Source organism: Podarcis bocagei, assembly GCF_964188305.1.
Source record: "Podarcis bocagei genome assembly, chromosome: 2".
NCBI lineage: Eukaryota > Metazoa > Chordata > Lepidosauria > Squamata > Lacertidae > Podarcis > Podarcis bocagei.
This window is the reverse complement of record NC_138126.1, coordinates 7,026,849-7,049,549: the sequence shown is the minus strand read 5'-3', so window position 1 is coordinate 7,049,549 and position 22,701 is coordinate 7,026,849. Positions and strand designations below refer to the sequence as shown.

The 22,701-nt window shown below is 44.3% G+C and overlaps 2 protein-coding genes across 2 annotated transcripts in view; both read left to right on the top strand.

Moving 5' to 3' along the window:
* Positions 1–2,457: 2,457 nt before the first annotated feature.
* On the top strand, positions 2,458–9,674 carry LOC308578857 (vomeronasal type-2 receptor 26-like; the record flags this gene model as incomplete). Its single annotated transcript, XM_081179457.1, has 6 exons — positions 2,458–2,660; positions 3,333–3,624; positions 4,038–4,841; positions 5,989–6,216; positions 8,176–8,302; positions 8,764–9,674. 6 exons carry the CDS (start codon positions 2,458–2,460, stop codon positions 9,672–9,674), a joined length of 2,565 nt encoding a protein of 854 aa, XP_081035583.1.
* A 5,069-nt stretch (positions 9,675–14,743) lies between these two features.
* The window catches only part of LOC308578849 (vomeronasal type-2 receptor 26-like), a gene marked incomplete at both ends in the record, with an annotated part of 112,972 nt that continues 105,014 nt past the window's right edge, over positions 14,744–22,701 (top strand). The window contains 5 exons of the mRNA XM_081179428.1: positions 14,744–14,949; positions 16,098–16,389; positions 18,322–19,125; positions 20,424–20,651; positions 21,849–21,975. Of these exons, the coding sequence (XP_081035554.1) occupies positions 14,744–14,949; positions 16,098–16,389; positions 18,322–19,125; positions 20,424–20,651; positions 21,849–21,975 (1,657 nt within the window). The remainder of the gene's footprint in view (positions 14,950–16,097; positions 16,390–18,321; positions 19,126–20,423; positions 20,652–21,848; positions 21,976–22,701) is intronic.

Below are 22,701 nucleotides of genomic sequence, written 5' to 3'. Positions count from 1 at the left end.
GTCTTTCTTTGTTCTGATCAACGCTGAATAAAAGCTTGTAAATAATGCTCTCCTGGGTGCGACTTTTGCTGTGCATTATCTGCTGATAAGAGTGTGCATGAGCCCTGGAATGTGGCAAGGTATTTCCAGGAAACTCGTGTCGCTAATAGCTCATACTGTGTGACTACGGGAGGTCGATGGATCGTCCGGCAGCCGGCTTGGGGGCCATGATGGACTTTATCTCCCTGGCAGTATCCCAACATGGGCTTGGTTTTCCAATCTCATTTGATCATCCTAAATCCTAATTCTGTCCACCTTTGGCAGCATTAGTTACCCTTCCCAGTTTGGATTCATCTGCAAAATTGATTAGTATCATTTCAATTCATTCATCCAAGTCATTCATAAAGATTTTGAAATAAATAAATTAAAAATCTTGAAAAGGGTTAAAAAACTCTTCCCTAAAAATTTTCTTTAAAAGAACCAAGTCCTAAAAAAAAATTTTTCTAAAAAAAAAGTCTTTAAAAGAATCCTTCTGAAAAAATTAAAAAATTGTCCAGTAGCACCTTAGAGACCAATTAAGTTTGTTCTGGGTATAAGCTTTTGTGTGCATGCACACTGCTTCAGATACTCTGAAACAGAAGTCACCAGACCCTTATATAATGAGAGGGTGGGGAGTGTTGGGATTCAAGCCATTATTAGGAGAAACTGGCCATTCTCCAGGCACCCGGCTTGAACTCCGGTTGACCTCCCCGTCTGCATTTCCCGGCAGGATACAGGCTAGGTCGCGATCGGCGATCCTTCTCAGCGTGAGAAGGACACACCACTCTTCCCTACTCCCCCCCAGGGAGGGGAAACAGATAGACAGAAATGTATTTACATGTCTTTATTTCTGTCCTTGCAGCGTTACAGAAAACACGTCTGCTCTCATCAAACTCCAACAGCCGAGAGAGTAAAACTCCTCCTTCTGTACTTCCTGTACAGCTCACATTACACTCTGAGCTAATTACGGTGCTTCACACTGTGTATAGACTGTCCCTCTGCTTCCCATGGAACAGTCCCAACATTCCCATCATGTTTTGCTTTCCAGCTAGCTGCAGCTCGCTGCCGCATTGCTTCTATATCGTATTTCTCAGAAGGGTAGTGGGATTGTGTGATTGGCTATTAGGTATGGTAAACATTGTATCCAAGATTGAGGGGGACCATCACGCATCACACGGGTGTGATGTCACACAGGTGCAAAGCTGTTTCGTCAGGAGGAGACCGAGGATGGAGCCCAGCAGCTTTAATGCCGGCGGCTCCTCTTGTTTCCTGCTGAAACTGAGCCACACTCATGTAAATACATTTCTGTCTATCTCTTTCCCCTCCCTGGGGGGGGGGGAGCAGGGAAGAGTGGTGTGTCCTTCTCACGCTGAGAAGGATCGCCGATCGCGACCTAGCCTGTATCCTGCTGGGAAATGCAGACGGGGAGGTCAACCGGAGTTCAAGCCGGGTGTTTCTGGCCACTGAAACTGAGCCACACTCGGCTCCACACTCGGCCTCCTACACCCCCTCAACACTGAGGGGCCCTGCCCTATGTCAACAGATATTGTGGGAGCCAAAATAATAATAATAATAATAATAATAATAATAATAATAATAATAATAATAATAATAATAATAATAATAATTTATTATTTATACCCCGCCCATCTGGCTGGGCTTCCCCAGCCACTCTGGGCAGCTTCCAAAAAATATATTAAAATACTGTAATACATCAAACAAACAAAAACAGCTTGGTCTCAAAGAATCAGTGTCCCTTGAGATTGGGAATCTTGACCATGAGACTAATAGTTACTTCTCATTCAAGCAAACGATAAAGTGCCAATATTGGTGTGTTGGTTTCATGTTTGTTTGTTTTTGTAATCCTAACATGTTTATTCTGTTTTTCCAAAATCTTTCACAGGAGGTCTTTGTGGATGGTAGATTTTTCTCCACTGTAACGCAGACCGCTTTTTCTAATCCCAACCTCGTTTTGTTGGATCATTGTTGAGTTTTTGTAAACAAGTTTTGCTCCACCCAAGCACCTGTGCAAGGAGCCACATAGAGAGTTTGTGATCCATTGGAGAGGCAATTCTTCCCTTTATCATTGTGTAAATCATGGTGATTTAGTTCTCTAATTCTGCCAAAGCTCGAGGGACTTCCATGAATATCACATCTGAGACCATTAGCAGAAACTGCCAGATTTGGGAGCAACAAGATGCAATTTATTGCATCAAGCCTGAAAAAGGTTGAGGTATAAATATGTTGCACTCCACTGAGATCTTGGGTTGGGGGTTTCAAAATAGCAGGGATACTGTCAGTGTGATATCACCCTCTTTGAATGAGAAGCCATGGTGGGACTTGTCTGTATTAGAAAAATCATTGATAGCAGGCAGTTTTGTTCAGTTTTGGCTTCTTTGAAGCAAGTGGGCGAGAGGGAAGTGAGTGACAGCCTCAGACATGTCCATGATAATACTACTTCTGCTCTACAACGTCTATGGGCAGCTGAAGGGAAAATGTCCCTTGAATTTAGTGAGAGATCAGTATAATCCCTTTAACTTTTACAGAGCAGGAGACCATCTCATCGGTGGGATTATCCCCACACTAAGTGGAATATCTCAACCAGGCTCTTTCTCCCAGAATCCTTTTATCCACATATCTCCGTAAGTAAATTATGTGGGGATGAGTTTAATGGTAGGAAACCATAAATCTAATGCTATAAACCTCATTAAAAGAGATGGTGGGTATTTCCTTGCATTGTTCCCTGCTAAATCCCAGTCTCTTCATATGTCTCTGTTTTGCAATGCAATTCTGGAAGGGAGCAATATGAACCCTCCAGCTATTTTCACCATCTTATTTTGAATAGCACACTCTGATAACAGATTAAAGCTTTTACCTGACCCATAAGATTGGACCCTAGTGTATGTCTCCAAATCCCCTGGATCAATGCCTTATTTCCTTTTGCCTTGCTGTTTATTGGTTTTAAGTTGCATTTTCAATTTTATTATTGTATCATGACATAGTATGAAAAGTCTTTCTTGTAAGGTTGTACAAACCTAGACGGTGGCATGGCTGTTACTGTCATGACAGACACTGTCACATCTGAATATACCACTACATTATTGGATAGACACATCTGCCTTGCCTTTGTGGTGAGGATTGTCCCAACATTTCAAGGTGGGTTGGCTATTAAAAACCTGTTTATGACTGAGCATGAGTATCACCCTAAAACTAAATTTATATTGCTTCAAAATTCCCTTCATGTTCCAGAGTGAGGAAAGTTACATGTGTTGTTAAATTGAGGGTGATGATACAGAATATATGATATCTTGCAGAAGTAAAGACATAGATTTACTCCACAAACTGGCCTTCCTGCTCGCCATCCACGAGATCAACCAGAATCCCAGGCTCTTGCCCAACATCACCCTGGGCTACAATATCTTTGAGAACTATCACAATGCAAGAATCACATACGACGCCATGGTAGAGCTGCTCTATACCGGTCATGCAAGTATTCCAAACTACAGGTGTGGAAGGCAGAATAACCTGCTGGCTGTCCTAGAAGGTGCAGACTCTGAAATCTCTCTCCATATTTTGAACATGTTGGGCATCTACAAAATCCCACAGGTGTGAAATGGGGTGCACTTTAATTTCACTTTGCTTTGAATGGCCTTTTTCTCTGTCTCGGGGACAAAGTTACTGTCAGTCTCGAGTTTTATTTGTCCTTTCAACAGCCTTCTTTCTTTCTAAATCCTTCTAGGTTACAGGGTGTTGAATTTCGCTCCAATCCACACAGAATGAATACAACAGAGAGTCTATTGAAATAATGTTAGTATGACTAGGGTTTGGGCTAATTCCCAAGAAATTCTATGTCTTCTTTTTAAGCAGACCTGGTTAGGATTGTTACTGGCACAATTTCTCTATTAATAAATATATATATATATTTCATATGGAAATTCTGTAATATGGGAATGAGACATGCATACAAAGTGTTTCAACGGAAGCCAAGCAAGACACTTTTCTTTTCTGTTCCCATCCAGGTTAGTTATGGGTTTGTCTCCCATGACATCAATGATAAAACTCAGTTCCCTTTTTTCTACCGGATGCTCCCCAAAGATGACCACCAATACACAGGGATTGTCAAGTTGCTCCTGCATTTCAGATGGACGTGGATCGGTCTCTTTGCTCCAAACAATGACAACGGAGAAAGGTTCGTGAGGTCCTTGACCCCTATGCTCACCTCGAATGGGATTTGTGCTGCCGTCTCATACAGAATCCCAGAAATGACTCGGTATGAAGTGAAAATTAACGTTGATTCATTTCTCACATGGAGACAAGTCAATGTATTTGTTCACTATGCAGAGACTCGTTCTTTCTTCAGCGGGATATTCTTTATACATCAAATACTCACATTGTGGCTACAGTCCAGTGAGGGGAAAGTCTGGATCACAACTGCTTTGTGGGACATCACCCCAACACTGTCTGACTGGAGATTACAACTCCAGCACCGCCACTGTTTCTTTTCCTTCTTAATTCAGACAGAGGTTGCCCTAAAACATGACAATTTTGACTTCAGTCGCTTAGTTCCTTACTGGAAGGAAGTGTTTGATTGTTTCATTTCAAAGCACTTGTTTTCTGCGAAAGAACGTCTCAGATGTGACCAAAAAGGGGAATTGCCCCTGGATATCCTTGTGCAGAGTCTTTCTCCAGACAATTACAACATGTATAGCAGTGCGTATGCTGTGGCACATGCCTTAAATGCTGCTTACTCATCCAGATCCAAGCAGGTGGCAATGATGGGTGGAGGAGACAGGAGGAGGCTTCAGAGGCTACAGCCATGGCAGGTATTCCTTTTTCCATCACTGATAGCTCCACTGAAATATACATATTATATGCATGCAGATACCAGTCTCCACAGTGCCTCCTTCCAAGGGAACACAAACCCTGGATTCAAATTGAGACCCCTAGATCTTGAACTCCGGGAGCAGGTTTTGTGGTGAGCCAGTGTGGTGTAGTGGTTAAGAGCGGTAGACTCGTAATCTGGGGAACCGGGTTCGCGTCTCCGCTCCTCCACATGCAGCTGCTGGGTGACCTTGGGCTGGTCACACTTCTTTGAAGTCTCTCAGCCCCACTCACCTCACAAAATGTTTGTTGTGGGGGAGGAAGGGAAAGGAGAATGTTAGCTGCTTTGAGACTCCTTCAGGATATCAAATCCAAACTCCTCCTCCTCCTCCTCCTCTTCTCTGTGTGTATATTCAAATGTAATTAGGTGTCATTCTGAATCAATATAGTGGGCTGAGGCTTTAAAACTGCACTGATATTTGGAATTCCTGAGCAGTGCTGGGAATGAGGCTACTAGTGCCTTCTCTAATGGGGTTATGTATCAATTCTCCTTCCTGGAGGAAGATTAGAGAAATGAGAGAACTTCACAGGGAGCTTCAGAACTTAAGTTCCATCAGAATTTTTCCACATCTCTACGTCTATACCCAATACCTTCTCATAGCCTATCAGTTTTATATATATATATATATCTGTTTAGTTCTGAGGCAAAGTTTGTTTTTAAAGGAATGAATAAGGGAATTCACATTGCTGAATATAAAGCTTTAACTGTATATAAATTGTCTTCACCTTCTGCTGAGCAAGATGGGAATGTAAGGATCAATAACTCCTCTTTCCACAACACATTTTAAAATGACATTAGACGTCAACTTGCTTTCCAAGAAAAAAATCTTCACAAAGCAAAAATCACCATCACTTTGGCATCTTTGGGTCTACTGTTCCTCAAGTTCCAGGACAATGACATAGTATCTCCCTAGCCAAGGGAAGGTTCAGGGGGTCCATTTCCTGCCCCCAGATTGAACTCCTGATGTGAAGGATTCCTGTCTGTGCTGTGGTTACTCTGTTCTCTGTGTTGTCTGGATTAAGAAGGGAAATTTATCCCCAAATGAGCAGCGCTGAAATAACCTTCATTTTCTCTGTGTGCCATTCTAGTTCCACCCTTTTCTAAGTAACTTTGAGTGTTACAATACTTCCATGGATGGCGTGTATTTGAACAAAGATGGGGAACTTCCAGCCAGCCTTGATATTTTGACCTGGATCGTGTGGCCCAACACTTCAGTGGCTTCAGTGAAAATTGGGAGTCTAGAGCGGCAGCCATCCCGAGAAACCTGGTTTCGCATTGACCAGGATGCCATTGTGCGGCTCAAGGGATTTACCCAGGTGAGGAAAGCCATGGATGGAAAATTTATCAGTATTGATTGCTATGTAAGACCTCTCACACATTGCAATGTTTTTAAGAATATACATATATCAGCAAAATAGGAAGCTATTTGAATATAAGACATAAATAAAAGGACATGTATATGTGTTTATAATACATTTAGTCTTGAGAATATAGCATGTACACATCTTTATAGTTGGATAAGTGTTCTTATGTTTCTATACAATGTCCTGATCTGTTGTTAAACGGTGGTATAGAAACACTTCATAAAGAAATGGAAATGAGGGCAAGTTGAGGGGGGAGAAAGGAAAACCATGGACTCTAGTAATTTGTTGGGTAGTAAAAGAGGTCATTTAGGGTTACCATATCGTGATGAGGGGGGGGGGAGAGGACAGCCACAGCCGCTGCCAGCCCAAGCCTGGTAAAGAGGCACACACGTGTGGGCACACTGCCACGAACACACACCTCTTGTCCTGGCTTGGGGTGGCAGTGGCTGAGGCATGCAGAGTAGCCCAAACCCAAGCCCAAACTGCCCAAGGCTGAACCCAAGGCCAAGTTGATGCCAGTCTGAGCAGAAACATGACCCCAGCTCTTACCTGATCTTCACTGCAACAGCCTCGCTCTGATACTGCACTTCGATTTCCAGAGCACATCGCCCTCCCAAGCATATACTACTACTACTATCTACTACTACTACTACTACTACGACTAATAATAATAATAATAATAATAATAATAATAATAATAATGTCTTATAAAAACCATGTAAAATGCACATTGGGCCCCAAAAAGAGGACATATGAGGGGAAACCCAGACCTATGGCAACACTGAGTAATTAATAAGATATGACAAGAGGCAGAAATCAGTTTAGAAAATTTATTCAATAAGGAAACGTGGAAAACTGATGAATGCAGCTTCTGAAAGACTACTGGCCATTCTGAGAACAAGATGGGCAAACCTAAGAAACCACTTCTATAGCTTCTACAGTGGTACCCTGTGTTAAGAACTTTATTCGTTCCGGAGGTCCGTTATTAACCTGAAACTGTTCTTAACCTGAAGCACCACTTTAGCTAATGGGGCCTCCCACTGCTGCCGCGCCGCCAGAGCACGATTTCTGTTCTTATCCTGAAGCAAAGTTCTTAACCCGAGGTACTATTTCTGGGTTAGCGGAGTCTGTAACCTGAAGTGTATGTAACCTGAAGCGTATGTAACCTGAGGTACCACTGTATAGCTATAGAGCGGCAGGCATCCCCAGAAACCAGGTTCCACATTGACCGGGATGCCATTGTGTGGCTCAAGGGGATGGATGGAGAATTTAAGAATGTTGATCACTCAGTAAGACCTCTTACCCATTGCAGTGTTTTTAAGCATAGGCCAAATACCAATAAAATCCAAAAGGTGCACCTGCACACCTCTTTCCCTGGCTTGGGCTGGCAGCTGCTACACCCCAAACCCATGCCCAAGCTTCCCAAGGCCAAGCCACTGCCAGCCTGAGCGGAAACAGGACCCCAGCTCCTACCTGATCTTCACTGCAACAGCCTTGCTCTGATATAGCAGTTTTACTTCCAGAGCACAGCGCCCCACCCCGATGATGATGATGATGATTATTATTATTTCTTATAAAAAATCCAAACCCAAATATTTCTTGTAAAATGCACACCGGGCCCCCAAAAGAGGAAATGTGTAGGGAAACCCAGACAGATGGCAACACTAGGTAATTAATTAGATATGACCAAAGGCAGAAATGAGTTTAGAAAATTTATTCACTAACTAAAAGTGGAAAACTAGTGAATGCAGCTTCTGAAGGACAACTGACCATTCTGGGAATCGAGACAGGCAAACCTAAAAAACTGGAGTCATTTGCTAGAGAAATAAGGCTATGCCTTTTCTATGTCTTTGACTCAGTTCAGTAGCTTATTGATACATTTCTGCCACTTTTCCTTCTCTTTATGGTTAGACCTTGCCACAGTCACAGTGCACCAAAAGCTGTCACCCAGGATACGTCAAGGTGATTCAGGAAGGAAAGCCATTGTGCTGTTATGGTTGTGCACCATGTGTGGAAGGGACCTTCTCCACTCGGGAAGGTAAGGGATGCCAGGGAGAAAAGAAGCCCTTTCAGGAGAGCACAGACATAATTTGGGGTATGTTTCTGTATGTTTGTTTAATTTCCAGAAATGGGGAAGTGTGATCCTACATTATTTCTGGAGATTAGCAAAACAAATGCTAACTTCACGGTTAATGAGCTGGATGGATGAACCTGGAGGAGGAGGTGGGCATGAAAAGCAATGTGTGGCATGACAGTGGCTGGCATGTCCCACCAACCATAGGCGTCTGATCCAAAAGGTGCATCTTCAGTAGAAGTAAACACAGGGAGGGTGAAATCTCAATGTGCACCTTGGAGTCTGATTTGCATAATTTGGAAAATTCTATGCTATGGGTCTAAGCTGCCACCCAGAATGATGTTCCAAGCAATCTTGAAGAGTCTAGATCAATATTATAGATGGAACAGAGATGCCATGACAGTGGTCTTTCTTGCTCATTGCAGATGCAGAGCATTGCAACAAATGTCCAGAAGATGAGCATCCGAGCAAGGACCAAGATCAATGTGTCCCCAAAATTATCAGCTTCCTAGCCTATGAAGATACTTTGGGGGTCCTCTTGACTTCCATGGCACTCTTATTGTCTGTCACCACAGGCTCTGTGATAGGAATCTTCATTAAATTCCTGGAAACTCCTATTGTCAAAGCCAACAATCGTGACCTCTCCTACATCCTCCTCGTCTCTCTCTTGCTCTCCTTTTTGTCCTCCTTCCTCTTCATTGGCCGGCCATGTAAATTAACCTGCCTTCTCCGACAAACGGCCTTCAGCATCATCTTCTCAGTTGCCGTGTCTTCTGTACTGGCTAAAACCATCACTGTGGTGCTGGCCTTCATGGCCACAAAACCCGGGAACAAGGTGAGGAGATGGCTGGGGAAGAGTCTGGCCAACTCCATTGTCATTTCCTGTTCTGGTGTTCAAGTTGTCATCTGCACCATCTGGATGGGCATCTCTCCCCCTTTCCCAGACTCTGACATGCACTCCCAGGCTGGAGAGATCATCCTGCAATGCAATGAAGGATCTGTTGCCATGTTTTACACTGTCCTTGGCTACATGGGCTTCCTGGCTGCCATCTGCTTCACGGTGGCTTTCCTGGCCAGGAAGCTGCCTGGGGCCTTCAATGAAGCCAAGCTGATCACCTTCAGCATGTTGGTCTTCTGCAGCGTTTGGGTGTCCTTTGTGCCCACCTACCAGAGCACCAAGGGGAAATACATGGTAGCTGTGCAGGTCTTCTCTATCCTGGCCTCCAGTGCTGGGCTTCTGGGCTGCATCTTCCTTCCCAAGTGCTACATTATCATATTGAGGCCTAATCTGAATACAAAGGAGCATCTCACAACAAAAGCTAAAGACAGCACCTGACTCTGAAAATATTATTTTATAGCTGAACTGCACTGCAGCAGTAATGGAACTGCAGTGCTTCTCATTTAAATGTAACTTCACACATGATAAATCACACTTGTTGGAATTTATTAAATTTATTTTTTTCATAAAATTGACATTCCACTTCATTGTAGAAAAACCTCAAAGCAGTTTCCAAAAGGATAAAGCAATAAAATTATCATTTTATTTACAAAAAGGTGAAACCACAATAGAATCAACTAAAACAAATTAAAAACTCGTACAAGTTTTATGAACATCTTAGTGAGCCTGTCTAAATAAGAATGTCTTCAACAGAAATGTGTACCTTAAATGTGTCTGCCTGGTATCAATAAAAATCAATGCATAATAACTCACCACTCGTCACAGACCCTTTGTACTTCATGTTTTAGAAGTGCTGGTTTATTGCAGTGTCATCCATCAAACTGGCCATTGGCGGCTGCTGGTCTTTCCTTCTTGGCAACGGTTGTTTCTGTACAGGGCAGGCTCACCGAGTTGGGTCTAACGAGGTGGGTGGGGGCTGTCGCACTGAAAGAAAGAAACAACCAACAATTCTCAAGCCTCTTACATGTGACTCACAAGATACTCCCAGTGGCAGCAGCTGTTGGTCTGTCTCTCACCGCCCTTCCTAATTCAGTTCTTATCAGATGTTCAGCCTGGCCATGGGCAAAAGGAAAGAGGAGGGGTGGGGGGAGATAGGCGGGGAGGCCCTGTCACTCTCTCAACACTCCCCAGCCTAATCCTGGCCAATTCCCCCCCGACTCTTTTCCCTCTCCCACATACTCGTGGCTAGTTTTCAAGCATCCAAACCAAAGTCACTCCTGAAACGCCTTTCGAAACACAGCAGAAACCTCCCAGCGCCAGTTGCATTGGTCAATCCTCCCTCTTTCTTTCCGACTCTCTCTGCCCCCACTTTTAAAAAATAATAATATAATAATAATTTATTATTTATACCCCGCCCATCTGACTTTGTTTCCCCAGCCACTCTCGACGGCTTCCAACCAAATATTAAAAACACAAAACGGCATCAAACATTAAAAACTTCCCTAAACAGGGTCACCTTCAGTTGTCTTTTAAAAGTAAAATAGTTGCGTATTGCCTTGACATCTGCTCTGAGGGCATTCCACAGGGCAGGTGCCACCACCTAGAAGACCCTCTGCCTGGTTCCCTGTAACCTCACTTCTCGCAGTGAGGGAACCACCAGAAGGCCCTCGGCACTGGTCCTCAGTGACTGGGCTGAACGATGGGGGTGGAGACGCTTCTTCAGTTATACAGGACCGAGGCTGTTTAGGGCTTTAAAGGTCAGCACCAACACTTTGAATTGTGCTCAGAAATGTACTGGGAGCCAATGCAGATCTCTCAGGTGTTATATGGTCTCGGCGGCCACTCCCAGTCACCAGTCTAGCTGCCGCATTCTGGATTAATTGCAGTTTCCGAGTCACCTTCAAAGGTAGCCCCATGTAGACCGCATTGCAGTAGTCCAAGCGGGAGATTACTAGAGCATACACCACTCTGGCAAGACAGTCTGTGGGCAGGGAGGGTCTCAGCCTGCATACCAGATGGAGCTGGTAGACAGCTGCCCTGGACACAGAATTAACCTGTTCCTCCATGGACAGCTGTGAGTCCAAAATGACTCCCAGTCTGCGCACCTGGTCCTTCAGGGGCACAGTTACCCCATTCAGCATTAGGGAGTCCTCCGCACCAGCCCACCCCCTGTCCCCCAAGAACAGTACTTCTGTCTTGTCAGGATTCAACCTCAATCTGTTAGCTGCCATCCATTCTCCAACTGCCTCCAGACACTCACGCAGGACCTTCACTGCCTTCACTGGTTCTGATTTTAAAAAGAGGTAGAGCTGGATATGATCCCCATATTGATGAACACTCAGCCCAAAACCCCTGATAATCTCTTCCAGCAGCTTCAAGTTAAAAAGCATGGGGGAGAGGACAGAACCCTGAGGCACCCCACAAGTGAGAGCCCAGGGGTCTGAACATTCATCCCCCACCACCACTTTCTGAACACGGCCCAGGAGGAAGGAGCGGAACCACTGTATGACAGTGCCCCCAGCTCCCAGCCCCTCTAGACGGTCCAGAAGGATGTTATGGTCGATGGTGTCAAAGGCCGCTGAGAGATCCAGCAGAACTAGGAAACAGCTCTCACCTTTGTCCCTAGTCCGCCAGAGATCATCGACCAGCACGACCAAGGCAGTTTCAGTCCCATGGTGAGGCCTGAATCCTGATTGGAAGGGATCCAAATGGTCCGCATCCTCCAGGCGTGCCTGGAGTTGTTCAGCAACCACCCGCTCAATCACCTTGCCCAAGAATGGAAGATTTGAGACTGGGAGATAGTTGGCCATATTGGCCAGGTCTAAGGGTGTATTTTTAAGAAGCAGTTTAATGACTGCCTCTTTCAGGGGACCTGGGAAGGCTGCCTCACAGAGTGAAGCATTTACCACCCCACAGAACCCATCACCCAGCCCTTCCCGGCTTGCTTTTATCAGCCAGGAAGGACAAGGATCAAGAAGACAGGTGGTTGGTTTCACTCGTCCAAGCAGCCTGTCCACATCCTCGGAAGTAACAGATTGAAATTGATCCCATGACTAGACAGGACTCCAGCACTCTCCCGCCCCGGCCCTGCTCCCACGGTGGAGTCTACCTCCTTCTGAATCTGAGCGACTTTATCTGCAAAAAACTTTGCAAAAGCATTGCAGGAGATTGTGGGGTCCCTACTAGGCCCCAATGACAAAGGTGGTTCCGATAGATTGCGAACCACCTTAAAGAGTCTCCTGCTGCTGTTTTCTGCAGATGCAATAGAGGTGGCAAAGAAAGTCCTTTTCGCCGTCGCCACTTGGTAGGCTCGATGTTGAGCTCTAACCCATGTCTGGTCCGATTCAGAGTGAGCTTTCCGCCACCGGCGCTCTAGCCATCTCAGCGATTGTTTCATCGCCCTCAGCTCCAGGAGAAACCATGGGGCTGTCTGGGCTCCATGCAATAAGAGAGGGCGCTTCGGAGTCAGACAGTCAATAGCCCTGGTTAACTCTGTATTCCAATGGGTCACCAGGGAATCAGCTGAAAGGCTATCAACATGGGATAAAGCATCCCCTACCACTCTCTGGAAACCATTTGGACCCATTAAGTGGCGGGGGCAGACCATCCAAATTGGTCCCCCCTCCCTGCAGACGGGAAGGGTCGCGGAGAAGTCCAGTTGCACCAGGAGGTGATCTGACCATAGCACTTCTTTTGTTTCACTTTTACTTAGTGTCAGATCACCCACATCACTAGAGGTGAACACCAGGTCTAAGGCATGTCCGCGGCTATGAGTTGGGCCAAACTTATTCAGGGACAGCCCCTTGGTGCTTTCCACGAAGTCCCGAGCGACCCCTTGTAAGGTTGTTTCGGCATGGATGTTAAAATCCCCTAGGGCAACCAAACTAGGTGTCTCCAGAAGCACATCTTCCACGACCTGAAGCAGCTCGGGCAGGGAATCCTTGGTGTAGCGGGGAGGTTGGTACACCAAAAGGACAAAAGTACAACTCCCATGATCCCTAGCTAACAGGACCAGTGGTCAGGGTTGATGGGAATTGTAGTCCCAAAACATCTGGAGGGCCGAGTTTGCCTATGCCTGGTTTACTCTATTGTGGTTTTACCTTTTTGTAAATAAATAAAATAAAATAAATAAAATGGTAATTTTATTGCTTTACCCTTATGGAAATTGCTCTGAGATTATTATTTTTTCTACAATGAAGCGGAATGTGAATTTTATGAAATAAATAATTTAAATAAATTTCATCAGGTGTGATTTACTATGTGTGAAGCTACATTTAAATTAGAAGTATTGCAGTTCCATTACTGCAACCCTGCCGTCCAGCTGTAAAATAATATTTTCAGAGTCAGGTGCTATCTTTAGTTTTTGTTGTCAAGTGCTCCCTTTTATTCAGATCAGGTCTCAGTATAATAATGTGGCACTTGGGAAGGAAGATGCAGCCCAGAAGCCCAGCACTGGAGGCCAACATAGAGAAGACCTGCACGGCTACCATGTATTTAACCTTGGTGCTCTGGTAGGTGGGCAGAAAAGACACCCAAACACTGCATTTGGTGGAGATCTTGTAGCCTGGGCTGCTGCAACAAACAAGTCATACAAGCCGTAGGGAGGCAGAAACACAAGAGGGAGCTTCCTTGCTGAGAGAGGATTTGAACCCTAGCCTCCCAGGCCCTATTCCAGCACTCTAACCGTTACTTCACATTGTGAAGACACAAAAGTATATGCCGTGCTGAAGGCACAATAAACAGCTGTATGGAAATTCCCCAAGCCCATTGTGCTAAACCAGGAAGCTTTGCTCTAAGTGAGGAAAAGGAAATCCTGTTTTTCTATATCAAACCTCCTCTCTTGATCCTTTTTCCTTGGGGGAGGGGGAGAGAGTTGCTTTAAAAGAAGTAATATACCAACATAAGTAGGCAACAGGCCTCTGCCAGATGTCATGCAGTTGCCCATGATAGTTCAGGTAAATCCTAAAAGGAAACATTGAACGTTGACTCCTATGAATGTCTTATTTCACCAAAGTTGGGCATGATCATGTCAGAATTTGGAGCCAGATGTCAACCTTTTTTACAAACATGTTTTTCCTCCAGCGCCACACCTGCAGGTGGAGCTGCATAAGGAGTTCAGAGTGTCACAGAAGTGATACTTCTTCCCTTTATAATTATCAAAATAATAGTGATTCATGGGGAGAGGGCTGCTGATACTTTGCACTAAAGCCCAAGAGATTTGTCCAGATCAACTTCGAGTCTGCTAAAAGACACGTTGGAAATTAGAACAATACGAGGTGATGTCTTGCATCTGAGCCACACAAACATCTCCTGTGCCACCGAAAGCCTGGGCTGAGATGGAGGACATAATAACTCTGCCCTTTGTGATTCCTTGGCTGGGCTCCATCAAGAAAGCTACTGAACCGCCATAATCACTGCAACAAAAGCTTTGGCTTCTTCCAACGATTCTTCTAATTCATCGTAGGAGAGCTGCCATAAAGGAGGCAGCACTTCCAGGAAGACCCAGCATGGCCCTGGTTCTGCTGCTGCTACTGCCTTACGCAGGCTGCGTGATACAAAATACAAGGTGCCCTCTTACTTTGAAAAGGGATGGAATAGACTCAGCTAATTATTACAGGCCAGGAGACCAGTTCATCAGCGGGGTCATCTCTGCCACAAATACTTTATTTCGAGCTCATAGCTTCAACAGCACTCCCTCTACCAGCTTTCTTTGGTAAGCCATGGAATTATGGGTGCTTTGCTTCCTGTTTGCTCCCTTCCTTCCTTCCTATCCAGTGTGGTGTAGTGATTAAGAGCGGTAGTCACGTAATCTGGGTAACTGGGTTCGCGTCTCCGCTCCTCCACATGCAGCTGCTGGGTGACCTTGGGCCAGTCACACTTCTCTGAAGTCTCTCAGCCCCACTCACCTCACAGAGTGTTTGTTGTGGGGGAGGAAGGGAAAGGAGAATGTTAGCCGCTTTGAGACTCCTGAAGGGGGAGTGAAAGGCGGGATATCAAATCCAAACTCTTCTTCTTCTTCTTCTTCTTCTTCTTCTTCTTCTTCTTCTTCTTCTTCTTCTTCTTCGCACCTGGCCAGGTGGTTGGGTGCTGACTGATACCAGCTACAAAAGCTGAGGATGCTGAACAGACTTGGGCTGCAGTGTTGTTTGGCAGGGTTGTCGTGGGAGCAGGGGATGTTGCTGTTGGGGTTTTTTACATCTTGATTTTAGATATTGCGATTTATGCAGAAATGGTTCCGTATGGTTGCAATTTTTTTTTGTTTTTCTTCGTCGTTTTGTTACGTTGCAGTTATTCATTTTTCACATTGTAAGCAGGGGTGCCAACTTGAATAAAATATTGGGGGAGGGGCAAGTAAGCTCATGTGTGAGCATGAGCGTGCAGTTGCTATGACTTCGCTTGATCTGCACTATAGAGTACACTAGACTCCATTGCATGCGTCCCATATAATGAGAACAAATGGAGGAGACAATGGTCAGGGAAATGGAAAGTTAAGAAAATAAAATGTTGGCAAGAGGGTGAATCATCAAGAGGGAGCCAGTGTAGTGTAGTGGTTAGGAGTGGTAGACTCGTAATCTGGTGAACTGGGTTCGCGTCTCCGCTCCTTCACATGCAACTGCTGGGTGACCTCGGGCTAGTCACATCTCTCTGAAGTCTCTCAGCCCCACTGACCTCACAGAGTGTTTGTTGTGGGGGAGGAAGGGAAAGGAGAATGTTAGCCGCTTTGAGACTCCTTAAAGGGAGTGAAAGGCGTGATATCAAATCCAAACTCCTCCTATCTGTAAAAGCTTGTAAAACAGCCAGAGTTAAATCTGATATGTTCACTGAATGCTCAAGGATGATCTGATATGTACATTTTTGTAGGAAAGGAACCACAAAATACTGGCAGCTCTCGTCCTTTGTGTTTTCCATCCAAGAGATCAATCGGAATCCCAAGCTCTTACCCAACATCACCCTGGGCTATAGCATCCATGAGAACTTTTTTGATGGAAGGGTGACCTATGATGCCTTGCTGGACCTGCTGTCTCCTGGGCAGGCAAATATTCCAAACTACAACTGTGGTAGACACACTAATGTATTCACTGTTTTGGAAGGGGCTGGCTCTCAAAACTCCATCTGGATTTCAAGCTTGCTGAGCACATATAAAATTCCACAGGTAGGAATGGAGACAGGTGGGGCATTTGTATATTCAAAGTGATGCTGGAAAGAGATACTTTTTAAAACAGAGAATTGTTGGTGAATTGAAATAGATTTCACTGCTCTTGGAGGACAGAAATATATCTTTCTTCTCTCACATAGTCATCTCTACTCATATATATTTTCGCATAGTTTCAAAACAAGACTATGGATGCTTCCATACAACATTTTATGATGGACTTGATGTTCCTCATACATGTTTTTCAACATCCACATGGCATTATCCTCATCAAAATGCCATCAGACATTATTATTCCATTTATACCAGCTTTAGTGTTTGGTTGGGGGACGGACATTAAGTAAAGAGCCAAGCTCATTCCATTATCCATGTGACAGCCCTTGAGATATTTGAAGATGGCTATCATATCTCCTCTCAGTCTCTTCTTTTCCAGACTTAACATATGCAGCTCCTTCAACCATTTCTCATAACTCTTGGTTTCCAGACCGTTGGTCATATTGGCCACCCTCCTCTGCCCATGTTCCAGCTTGTCAACATCCTTCTTAATTTGTGGTGCCCAGAATTGGACACAGTATTCCAGGTGTGGTTTGACCAAGGCAGAATAGAGTGGTACTATTACTTTCCTTGATCTGGACACTATACTTCTGTTGATGCAGCCGAGAATAGCATGAGCTTTTTTGCTGCTGCATCCTACTGTGTTTTTTTTTTAATAAGATATTTATTGAGATTTTTTAACATATTACAATAAAAATAGAAAAAGAAAAAGAAAAATACAAAATAAAAACAGTTAAAAATACATTAAAAATGCATCCTACTGTTGTTATGTGTTAAGCTTGTGGTCTACTAAGATCACAAGCTACCCCAGATCCTTTCCACATGTACTACTAGCAAGTCAGGTGTCCCCCATCTTATATTTATTATATTTAAAGTCAGGTGTCCCCCATCTTATATTTATTATATTTAAAGTCAGGTGTCCCCCATCTTATATTTGTGCAGCTGATTCTTCTTCCTTAAGTGCAGAGCCTTACATTTGTTGCTATTGAAATTCATTTTGTTAGTTTGGGCCTAGTTCTCCTATCTACAGATTGGATGAGCACTCCATCAGTTCCTTCATCCAAGTCATTTATAAAGATATTGAACAACAACAGGCCCAGGACAGAACCCTGCAGCACCCTGCTTGTTACTTTTTTCCAGGTTGATGAAGAACTATAAATGGGCACTCTTTGGGTTTGGATAGTAAACCAGTTACAAATTCACCCTAACAGTTACCTCAGTAATCACAGCATCCTTTTTTAAATGCTCACAGACAGATTGTTGAATTATCTGTTTCAGGACCTTCCCTGGTATCGATGTCATGCCTACTGGTTGGTAGTTACCTCCTTTTTGAAGATGGGGACAACATTTGCCCACCTCCAGTTTGCATGGACCTCACCTGTTCTCCAAGAATTCTCAAAGATTATAGACAGAGGCTCTGGGATTACATGCGCAAGCTCTTTTAGACATTTCGATATGATGTTTGTGTATGATTATTTCAATATGATAGCCATCTTCCAATATCTAAAGGATATAGAAGATGGAGCAAGCTTGCTTTCTGCTGCTCCAGGTGGTAGAACCCAAACCAATGAGGGAGATTCCAACTGAACATTAGGAATAACTTTCTGAAAGTAGGAGCTGTTTGACAGTAGAATGGACTCCCTTGGAAGACAGTGGGCTCTCTTTCTTTGGAGGTTTTTTTTAGCAGAGGTTGGCTGGCCATCTGTCGAGGATGCATTAGTTGAGATTCCTTCATTGCAGGGGTTGGACTAGATGACCCTCAAGGTCCCATCCAATTCCACAATTCTATGTTTCTAATATTATTCCAGTGCAGGGGTTGGAAATATTTGGGCCTTGATTTGAACTCAAATGAGTCACAAATCTTCCATTCCTTCCCAGGTCAGTTATGCTTTTGTCTCTAATGTTCTAAATGATAAGAAGCAGTATCCTTTTTTCTACCGGATGGTCCCCAAAGAAGAAGCCCTGTACCCAGGGATTGTCAAGCTGCTCCATCACTTCAGATGGACATTGATTGGTCTCATTGCTCCAGACACGGACGATGGAGAGAGGTTCATGAAGACCTTGACACCTGTGCTCACCCGAAGTGATGTTTGTGTTGTCATCTCACTAACCATCCAAGGACTGAATACAAATACAATACGGACGGATTTGTTTCCATTCCTCAAGTGGAGACAAGTCCATGTATTTGTTTACTATGCAGAGATGACTTATTTCTTAGATGGAATAATAATTGTACAAAATGCTCTTAAGATGAAATCCCTCGTTGGGAAAATCTGGATCACAACAGCTATGTGGGACGTCTCCTTGGAGTTGATGTACAGTGGCTTATCTTCCCAACAAATCCGTGGTATTTTTTCCTTCTTTATTGAGACAAATGAAAGGACCAAATATGATGACTTTGAGCCCTTTTTCATTGCTATCAAGCAGTTTTGGGACAAAGCTTTTCGTTGTTCCTATTTAAAGGATGCATTGTCAGTGAAAGGTTGGACAAGATGCAGAGAGAGAGAGAAACCGGAAGTGCTGCTGCCCCAAGATGATCTGCAAAGAAGCCTTTCTCTGGACTGCCACAGAATCTACAATGCTGTCCAAACCATGGCACATGCCTTAAATGCTGCATATTCATCTAGATCTAAGCAAAGGGTGAGGGAGAGACTGGAAGCTCAAAGGCTACAGCCATGGCAGGTATGGTATTTTCTTTTCCATCATAGACAGTCTGAAAAAGTTTGTGAATCCCTGGTTTAGGACATAGAGAGCTCCTCATCACTAGAGAATGTGGAGTGGTAAAGTGAAAAATTGCAAACCCAGTTTCTGTTCCAATTTTTGCTCCGTTACACTGGCCTCAGAGGACACAACCCTTCTGGTAACAAGTCCCAACCACTCCTTTACCTGGAGTGCTTGTTGGGATTTTTGACTACGTGCCATTCTGTGCAGCTTCACACAGAGTCAATTAAGAGTTGGCCAAAAGCCAAAGATGACTGAGCAGAGAGGAGTTATTCTGCCTAGAGATATGGGACCCTGGATACAGCTTTACCATTGGTTGAGGTCTCACACAGGCATGATGACTTATGACCTTACTGATTGGATAGTTTGTTGGTCAGTATGGTGTTCTGAGTTCTGAGAGTCATTTGGAGTTTGTTAAGAGAGAGCTAGTTAAGATCCGTATCAGTTCCTGTATATGGTAACTTGCAGAGTCTGCTGTAAATAATAAACACCTCTAAGTAACCAAGTTACTAGTAGCAGCATTTTGTTCCTGCTTCATCCATCCTGCCTGCAACTGATTGCTTTCTGAAACTCTGCATATGCTCTGCTAAGGTCTGGCTAAGGTCCTGCAACAGGTCAAAGTTGTGAAACACCAATAGTTCTTTTGGGCAGGGGAGATAACATTCCTCAGGCTCTCTCTAAGCCTTCCTTCCTTCTCCATACCAGGCAATACCCACCTGGCTATGTTCTGGCACCTCACACCCTCCACCAAGCACACAACTTTGAGGGAGAGTGTGTGCTGTGAGTCCATATTAGAAACTTGTTTCAGTTTGATTTAATAGGGGGGAATCTACCTAATCCATACTTTCAGAAACAATTCAAGAAGGGAAGCACAGCCATCCTTTGAAATTCCCACTTTTATTAGTTTTTGTTTGACGCAGTTCTCCAACCAGTGCTTAGAAAAACGCTTATATTGGGGCAGGTGTGCATAAAAAATGAAAATATATATCGTAGTGTGTATATATTAGCCAAACCCATGTACAAAGACGTGTCCATTAGAAGAAATGGGCACTAAAATGCTGGTGAAGCTGGATGAAGTACATGGAGAACGGAATTCAAGATTGGAAAAAATGAGAAACCGAGAGAACCATAATTGACTGAGCTACTTGAGTCTGCAACCAGCCCCAAATCAGAGCTGCTCCAAGCATGAAATGGGCAGAAATGGATTGTCCGTGTCATTTCCCATGTTCTAAATGCTGCTCTTTTCTCTACCATTCTAGCTCCATCCTTTCCTAGGAAATTCCCAGTTCTACAATGCTTCCATGGATTTAGTGTATTTGGACGAGAACGGGGAGCTGGTAGCTGACCTGGACATAGTGAACTGGGTGGTGTTCCCCAATAGGTCCGTACTCAGAGTGAAGTTTGGGAGTATTGACAGACAGGGATCGCCAGACCTGAAGTGCTCCATCGACCAGGAGGCCATTGTGTGGCCAAAGTGGTTCAATCAGGTGTGGGGGGAGGGCAATCATATATTTCTTTTCATTGTATGTTCCTTAAGCTTTTATGTGTACGATACAGTGGTACCTCGGGTTACAGACGCTTCACGTTACAGACGCTTCACGTTACAGACTCCGCTAACCCAGAAATAGTACCTTGGGTTAAGAACTTTGCTTCAGAATGAGAACAGAAATTGTTCGGCAGCGGCAGCAAGGAGGCAGCGGGAGGCCCCACTAGCTAAAGTGCTATCTTAGGTTAAGAACAGATTCAGGTTAAGAACGGACCTCTGGAACGAATTAAGTTCTTAACCCGAGGTACCACTGTATACAGAACACCACACCAGAAGAAAAAGAGATGGAAAGAGAAAGTGAAACCTGGGCTCCTTCTGTCCCTACTTTTATAGTCAGCATTACCTTGACTGAAAGAGATAACAGAACCAGTTTAAGCCAGCTGTACTCAGCTTCTCTGAAGGAATAACCCAAACACCACGAACCTTCTGCTTGTTTCTTTCACCCAGAACCCTCTTGAATTAATTAGAATAGGAAAGATATCTACACATCAGATCAATACTTTCTGTACTAAGAAATGCAAACTGACAGAAACATCTATTCCATGGGTAGGTAAACTAAGGCCCAGGGGCTGGATCCGGCCCAATCGCCTTCTAAATCCAGCCCACAGACAGTCCAGGAATCAGCGTGTTTTTTACATGAGTAGAATGTGTCCTTTCATTTAAATTGCATCTCTGGGTTATTTGTGGGGCCTGCCTGGTGTTTTTACATGACTAGAATGTGTCCTTTCATTTAAAATGCATCTCTGGGTTATTTGTGGGGCATAGGAATTTGTTCTCCCCCCCAAAAAAAAATAGTCCGGCCCCCCACAAGGTCTGAGGGACAGTGGACCGGCCCCCTGCTGAAAAATTTTGCTGACCCCTGATCTATTCTTACAGCTGGGGTGTGCAACAGAGAAGACCCAGTTTTATGTTACCGTGCAACATATTGTGTCTCAAGCAACGTGGTGGTTGTTTCAGCCTTGCAGGGTTCGATTTAATTGCAAAATTCGCATTAAACTTACTATACTTTAAAAATGCAAGGCTCAAGTTGAACCTGGGGCTAAAGGTCCAGTTAGGCCCTTCCCAACCCTACGTCTTATTTACATTGTTACATTACCCTGAACACGTTTTCATTGACCCGCCTTGTCTTTATTCTTAGACACTTCCTACTTCCCGGTGTGTGGGAAGTTGTGCACCTGGATTTGTCAAAGTGATTCAGGAAGGAAAGCCAATCTGCTGCTATGACTGCATTCCTTGTGCAAAAGGGACGATCTCCACTCAGGAAGGTGGGTGACACCAGCAGAAAGGGAAGCCCTTGGGGAAGAATCCAGTCAGGCATCTTCTAAAAGCATTTCAAGGTAGGATGGGCTAGTATGCTTCAAGTGCAGTAGAATTCTTGATTTAGGCAGGAGGTGAAATGGATGACCCATGAAGTCACTTTTGACTGGGAGCTTCAGTGTTGGGCTTCCTGTTTCCTAAGTTTCATATATTTCATTGAAATTTTGTATTTTTAATTGTGTTCATGCTATTGTTTTGATATATACTTTCAAGGCTCCGGGGAGCTGAAACACTGTGGGGGCCCAATCTTTTTTTGAGGGGGCCACCCCCCAATGTTTAGGATGTCCCCTCAATCCTCTTGAGAAGGTGGTGCCTCTATATACTTGTACAGTGGAACCTTGGTTCTCGAACGGCTTAGTTGACGAACAAATTGGCTCCCAAACGCCAAAAACCCGGAAGTAAGTGTTCCGGTTTTTGAACGTTTTTCAGAAGCCAAATGCGGTTGTCGGCTATTGTTTCTGGGGCGCCTGTGCCAATCAGAAGCCATGCCTTGGTTTTCAAACATTTCAGGAGTCGGGTGGATTTCTGAAATGGATTAAGTTCAAGGACTAAGGTCTCACTGTATTTCTCTCACACATTTGTGTGTGTGTGTGAATTAAGCTTCTTTGAAAAGTCTGATAGAAATACCTAAATCACTAAATGCCTGCCAGCCACCCCTGCTCCTCAGCCTTACT